General features: G+C 29.4%; 1 protein-coding gene across 2 annotated transcripts in view; it reads right to left on the minus strand.

The window, feature by feature from the left end:
* Positions 1 to 1,238: 1,238 nt before the first annotated feature.
* The window catches only part of LOC106677358 (beclin-1-like protein), a 12,335-nt gene continuing 5,824 nt past the window's right edge, over positions 1,239 to 7,749 (minus strand). Inside the window, exons 2-3 of one of the 2 annotated variants that reach the window (XM_014415243.3) lie at positions 2,536 to 2,622; positions 1,239 to 2,447 (exon numbers count right to left, since the gene is read on the minus strand). In XM_014415243.3, the coding sequence (XP_014270729.2) occupies positions 1,494 to 2,447; positions 2,536 to 2,622 (1,041 nt within the window). In that variant the 3' untranslated portion in view covers positions 1,239 to 1,493. Of the gene's footprint in view, positions 2,454 to 2,535; positions 2,623 to 7,749 lie in introns of both variants that reach the window. The other variant, XM_067046438.1, reaches the window with a different exon arrangement.

A 7,749-nucleotide genomic window follows, 5' to 3' on the forward strand; every position in this document is an offset into this window, starting at 1 on the left:
AATGCTTAAATTAACAGAAAACAAACTGTCAAGTAAGTTTAAAGTAGTGAAAATTAAATAATAATATGATATTAGATTTTTGTGAATAGAGAAAAATTTGATGATTTTTATCTATGTGTAGTTCTGATGATGAGATAGTGTAAATCATGAAACTTAAAAATGCAAGGAAGTAGTAAATAAAGGAAGAACTATGACAAATAAATGTAATTAAAAGAACTGTTCCTGGGATATTTAAAAAAAAAAGAAATGAATAATTTTTTTTTATGAACTAAGCGCCATATTCGTTCTTAAAAGAAATGGAAAATTCAGTTTAAGTATGTACATTCTAATATTTTTCTAGTATGCAAGAAAGCAAATAGAAAATACCTTCCTTATAGTTAGTAAGGAAAAACTGATGGTCATTATACCTGTATGGCTTAGAACAGTGAGAAGAAAGAAATATCTTTCTGGCATATAAATAACCATATACATATATTTGAATAAGTATTTTTTATATGGAGTATGTAATGTGAATTAACTATAACACACTCTAATTTAATTGTTTCAATGAAGGCATTTTTAAAAAAAAAATTGAAACAATTTTGATGTGAAAAAAATTACTTCAAACTGATGGTGTCTTACATTTTTCTAATAATTTGAATTTTTACTATTACTTTCCTTAAAATCAAACCAATATGCAAATAATGAATAAAATCTGTAAATAATTAGTACAACTATCAAAGCCAATAAATATTAGGGGTTATTATGATTTCACTCTTTCATAAATAATATAAGAGCAGCAACCATTTTTGTCATTCTTGTCTCTTTTTTAAGATTGAATGAGTGCATTAGAAAGCTTGCTTGTTTTTTTATCACTTCATTTGAAAAAAATATAACAGTACTTACCTACTATGAAGAAATTTAGTAATGCACTACTTTTACTGAATCATATATTTGTACCTCCTTGGTTATTAAAGTCTTCAAAAGTCATGAAGTTATAATAAATGATCTTTGATTGTTTAAGATTTGTTCATTCATGAATTTCCATTTTTTGATGGTATATTAAATTTTAAGAGAACAAGGTATGCTTAAAATTATTGTATATTGAATCCAATCCACACTTTACCTAAGATGAGGGTAGTGTTACATGGCCTTTGCTTGTGCTGGGCTCAAAATATGCTACTAGCCTAATAGTACTCTGGCAGATCTAAAGCTATTATCCTGTTTTAGAATTGTGATAAAATTAAATAAAATGATGATTAAAATTTCAAAATCAGTAAATGATTTAATAATTAAAACATTTCACATTTGCATTTCACAATTATGATTTTTATACAGTTCTTTAAAATTTTTTGATAGCCAAAATAAGTTATATTAATAAATAATAATGAATGATTTAGTTTTCATAAAATAGTTAAAATATTACGTTAAAAAATTGTCAATAAAAACTAATTATAAAGTTTAGAAACTAGTAAAGAGAATATAATCTAAATTCTCAATAAACATTTATATCGTCATTTCATGTTCTTAAATCTTCTCATTAATTGCCCTAACTGATCTGGTGTTGGAACTGGCCCTAAATCAGTTTTGTAAAGTGTAACCCATTTCAATAACCACTGTAAATTAAAAAACAAAAACATCATTGCTCTTGACCAATGTCTAATATTTTTAGTCTCTTGTAATTTTACACTATACAGTTTATCAGTTACAGGATCTTTTAATTTGTCATTTTCAATTAAATGAGGCATATTCTGATCAGGAGTAATACTTTTTGTTCCAGCATTGAGTTGTTTTACGCAGTCTAAAAAGGCAACCAATGCATCGTCTAATTCTTTGTTTTTAAATTTACTTAATTTACCTTCACCATAAAGGGGCAAAATCCTTTGGTCTGAAAGGTCTATTATAAACGACTTTAGATTATGAGGTACTGGAAAAAAATTCTTAAATTTTATTTTAATTCTGTCAGAAAGGATGCATAAAAGCGCTGTTGCTTCCACAAGAGCCAAATTCATTTCTGCCCAATTCAAATCCTCTTCTGGTTTATAACCGAACCTTTTGCCATTAATCATAACTAAGGTACAGTCTTTTACTATGATAAAACTTCTTTCCAGCATCTGATTAGTTTTAATTTTTTTAATCCTGCTCAAGCCATACTGAAGAAATTGTGTTAGAATGTTATAATTACCTCCATTTTTAGAAAAATTAATAATGTTTGTTGCATAATGGCTCCAACAACTTCCCTCTATTTCATCTAACCTTTTGTCTTTTTTATCCTTTTCTTTATCTTGGATGTCTTCAAAAAGGTCACCAATAAACAATACTTCAAAGTCCAATTCTAATTCCAATCCAAGAGCTTCAAAATTTTCCAGCAATTCAATTGGTTCTTTTTCAATTACTTCAAATCCTCTCAGCAAATTAATTGAATCTGTATCTCTTACAACCATTTCAAAGCCATCTTGTTCTAAATCCTGAAACTAATGGGTTATTCATTCATCAGATAAATTTTTATCCAAGAGAAAGATATTGTCAAAGTTTCAATAAATATTTATATTTTACCTTATTTGGTACTCCCGCCATCCTATAGAGATATAAGGTGCGGCTGCTTGCTAAGTTTCTTAAAGACAACAGAACCTTCCTCTGAAACTGCTGAATTGAAAATGATTTTGAGGATTAACCTTTGGTTGGTTTGGAATAGACTCTGGTATCAGAAATGTTACAGATAAAAATCTTCATGCATAATTAATAAGGAAAGGGAAAACTGTTTATATGTGTATGTGTATACACATGAGTGACAGGTATATGTAAATTATCCATAATACATATTGATAGTAAAGAAATTTAATTATTAATTAGTTTATAAATTAAATTATAAACTAAACCTATGAATTCCCATGGTTTATTTAGTTTATTTGATTATAGATTCTTATTACTTTACATGTCTGATTCTCTAATTTAATTATAGTTTTTATAAAATCAAGTGCAGTAGATTTTTTTTTTTTATTGAATATCATCTTAAGTCCTCAAATAAAAAAAGTGTCCATATTCTAGGTGGTAAATACATTTATAAAACACATGCATAAATAAATAATGGTAATTATAATCACAATAATAATTTTAAGAAATACAAATTTACAATAAGACTTCTTTTATTGAGTTGAAAAATTTTACTAACATTGAAATAAATTGCACAAATAACTAACATCACCATAAAAATATTTGTATTGAATATAAATAATGATTAAGATTCTAAATATCCAAGATACTTTTTGAATATCACCTTTAAGTATACAACTAATTTTTTCAAGACATCATTTTTAGTTATAGGGGGATAATTTTTACCTACATATGAAAAGAATATGATGTTCACTGCTAAAATATAAATGAATTTTTTATCACTTTCAATAAATGATTTTAAGAATGTGCACATATTTTAACAATCTTGACATTTGTATCTACATTACATCAAAATGATACAAAGTAGTTCAAATGCAAACAAAAAGTTTATCCAAAAGAGGTATAATCTAATATTTACTTTCCAAATAACCATTCCTTTTTCATCAATTGAAGAACTACAAAAACCATTGCCCAGTTTCCTAGTTGTTTATTTAATTTAGTTTTAAAATAATAGGTTTTTCTCAAGGAGGTAAAAGAGAGGGAGGCTAGTCATGTTGGAGAGACAATTCCATTTCTGCAGAATCAATCAATAATATATCATATTATTTTTTTAGTTGAACTTCTTTTCCTCATTTGAAATGTCCTGAAAACGTATGGCACAGAAAATTTATATCCTTGATTATGATTTTCTATAAACTAAAATGCATGACAATTCCCTGTAAGTGCCTAAAGCATGTCTACAAAATGAACAATTTTTTTTTTTTTTTTAAATCATTTAGCATTCTTATCAGTTTCTATGTAGGTTGCTTTTAGTTGCAGATAATACAATGCCGCCAAAAATATACTTTAGCCATGATTAAAGACATATTAAAGGGAAATGAGTGCTACAAAACATGTTTCTAATAAATGTTTGACAAAATTTTCATAATTTTACTTTGTTCCTGGTATGTTCTAATTATAAGATGAGAATAGTGTAGAAAATAAGACTTTGAGAGAAATTGATCATTAGGAATACTGGCAACAAAACTTTAGAATATATTTTTGAAAACCTTTTATTTAAAATTTAACACCTATCATTTTCACATTTGCCGATAGTTTTCATTTATTCTGGCTTTCTGTTTTTAGAGGGATCGGAAAAAAAAAAAATGTTAGTCTTGTAAAGTCGGTCACAGAGTGTTATATCTACCTTTTACTTTTTTTTTTTTTTTTTTATTAAATCTCTTCTCGCTGTCACTTAACTGGTGCCGAAACCCAGGAACTTTAGATACCGAAGTAATTTTGGTTTTCAAGAAATTTTTTTATTGTTGTTTTCTTATTTTCAATTTTTTTCTCTTCTCTCATTTTTTTTTAATAGCGGCTGCCAAGGGGATCGTCAGACAAGCAGTCTTGAACCTGGAAGCTTTAAATCAAAATGGGGTCAGGAACGCACATTCCCTCCGCAAGTTTCTCTAGCGTAAGACCACGCCACAACACTGGAGTGGAGGATAAAAGTACTCACGGCAACCGCACAAGACTTGAGGATGGCCGTTTCTGACCTGGATCAGTTTACAGGGGAAACGGAAGAACTGAGCCATTTCATAAAAGGAGGTGACCGACTAATAAGCCGAATTGAAGCAAAGTCTATCGAAAATCTACTCGATAGCGAAGATGCGAAGGCACTAAAAGCTGCGGTCGTCTGCAGAGTGAAGAGGAGCATCCTCAATCAGATTCAGGTGGATGAAGAGAACTCTTGGAGAGTTATCAAGGAGAGATTAATAAAGAAGGCGTTTGGAGGAGGACGGTGAGCCCCAGAGGAACATATTCATGATGATTAGAGAGACAATGAAACCGAAACTGTCTAGTGGGCAGTATGACGCGGAACTCCTGCCACGCTAGAATTACTGATAAACTAAACGAGATGATGGAAACAATCCAGGTACAGGGTCGGATGCAATTCCTATCGATGGTACTTAAGGTTCAATTGGCAAAAGAGCTGGGGTCTTGTTTAGTCGGTCACAGGGTGTTCTTATATCTATCTACCTTTTAATTTTTTTTTTTATTAAGTCTCTTCTCGCTGCCACTTAACTAGTCTTCAATATATATGTAATCAAAAACTCGTTTGTCTATTAGTACATCCAAATATATATAAATATTGCAATTGGTCTTATTTTTTTATACGGACAATACTCCCATTGGAGTCCTATACTGCCTAACCATGGTAGGGGGTCAAAGTTTTTCATTTTGTCGGACCGCCACTCAATGAAAAAAGTCAACGCTCCAGGCCGGCTCGACCGGCACCGCCAATAAATCTCAATTTGGTAAGACTGCATCTTACTACTGAGCTATGGGCGGCCCAATTCAAAGTATTGTACTTCTTGTTATTACAACAGGAAAAACGAAGGGCATTTGTTGTTTTTTTAAAGGAGATAATTACAGAATGCTATTTTTTAATGTATTGATTTTTAGTATTATGAGGATGTGACCTATAATTTAACTGCACATAAAGTTTAGGCCTATAAAATAACACAAATATTCAGATCTAAATTCAGGATGAAAGGGACCTAATGAATTCAGGTTAATGATTCAGAAAATTACTATGATATAATGTATATATGAGAGATAATAAGTATTTAATTATCTATTATTATTCTTAAAACGAAAAACAGAAAAAATACAAAAAAAAAAATATAAATAAACAAAGTACGGGAGGAAGTTTTCTTAAGTTAACTAAGACCAAAAATATGATCAGATTGAGTTTACTATCACATATTTTTTATATATTCACTTTAATAAAATCATAATTGAATGTTTTTAGAAAAAAAATTGTACCTAATCAAAATTTTAATTATTATACTAAAATAGATTATCCATTAAACTTTACTTTAATTTTTTTTTTTGGCTTAAGTCCTCCATTACAGCCCCAGAGTGGGAATGTCAAGGTTCATTTCTCGGGGCCGCCGTGAAATAAAGATTAGCCAGCCCAAGTGGGAATCGAACCCACAACCTTCTGAACCAAGCGTTCCGGGACCCTTGCCCCAGCCCGCACAGCTATCAGGTCCCCTACTTTAAATTATTTATGTTACTTATTATCATTTACTAAAATTTGATGAAAAAAGACTTTCAAGAAAAAAGGTAGTAATCTTCCATAGTTCGCCGGCGAAAATTTGATATTTTCAAGTATTTTTTGGTAGAAAAAACTAAAACGAATCGTGCGACAGAGAAACTGACTTATTGAATCAGAAGATGGATGACATCTTTACCTTAAATAAAAATCTCAATATTACATTTGAAAAAAACCATCCATAAAGACCTAAATGTTCCTTATGTAACCGATCTAGCCCGGACCTGATAACATTCCTTCCATTATAAACTCCCTAACCATCCTAAAAACCCACTAGTTTCTTACCTTGCTTCTTCTTCCATTCCTGGCAATCCTCTGAGGCACCTGAAAAGAAGATGGCCTCATGATCTTATATTGTAAAATGTTTTTAGAGTTCTACTACTGGGTAGTTTCTCTACATGCTGTATCATATCATTATCATTATGTCATTATGATAAAATTTACTTGTTGTATTTTTTATACAGTTTTAAATATCAATAAAAAATAAAAAAATTTGAAATAATTAAAAAAGTACGGATCCCACTTAAATATAGTTCCAGTTATAGTTTGATAAGAGATTTAAACAAGCCGAAAATAAACAATGATATATTATATAAAACCCTAGAGAATTACATCTTATCGGTTGGCTTTATTTCATATAAAATATTCTGTGTACAAGCTGTTAGTAATTGCCGAGGGTTCGTAGTCCGCAGGCAATAGTGGAATTAAAAATAAATGACGAGCGAAGTGCGGAAATTCCTGAAATAGAAGTTAAATTAATTTAATTTTATGTATTATGTATTTTACCACTAATTATGTTAACATCGAAGCATTTTGCATTTTTTCAGATAGTATCGAAATAAAAAAAATCACTTTAATTATACAATCGGAGTGACATTGACACTGATATACTTTATGAATTTATTGTGTGATATATTTTTTTTTTTTTTTAAATAGATCAATATATACAATGGGGTTAAGTGAACCGAAGACAAGTTTTTAATCGAATTTAAAATAAATAGGATTCGTCAATTTTTTAAACGTACATTTACTGTTTTTTTTATTTTATTTTTTTCCTTTATAACCCCTATTTCTGAATTTCATTTATGGTTTCTAGCATGAATATATATTCTGGTCCTGCACTGTGTCCTTCTTCTGTAGTGGCCTACATTTTAAGGAGTTTTTAATTTGTATCTTTTGTTGTAGTGGATTCATACTGTTTTTTTTTTCAAACCTCTTTATTTTTTATATGGTTACAGAATACATAATAATATAATGCAATACATTATACATAAACAATTAACACTATATCTTCGTTTGCCGTATCATACTGTTTTTGTTTTTTTTCATACCCTCCTGTAATGATGTTAGTGGGTATTTGGTACATACATATAGGAGGTATGCTATATGTATAGCTGGGTGTCATACTGTGATCCTATTAAAATTCATAAGGAATTTATTAAAGTTTTTAGTGACGAGAGCGAAGTTACTCAACAATCAATAAGTAATCACGATGGTTTGGTTTATGATATTCATTTCTTAATCGAGTTGATTCTTTTTAAATAAATAAAACAGTT

The sequence above is a fragment of the Halyomorpha halys genome, unplaced genomic scaffold (assembly GCF_000696795.3).
Source record: "Halyomorpha halys isolate HHAL.00 unplaced genomic scaffold, Hhal_1.1 Scaffold95.1, whole genome shotgun sequence".
Lineage (NCBI taxonomy): Eukaryota > Metazoa > Arthropoda > Insecta > Hemiptera > Pentatomidae > Halyomorpha > Halyomorpha halys.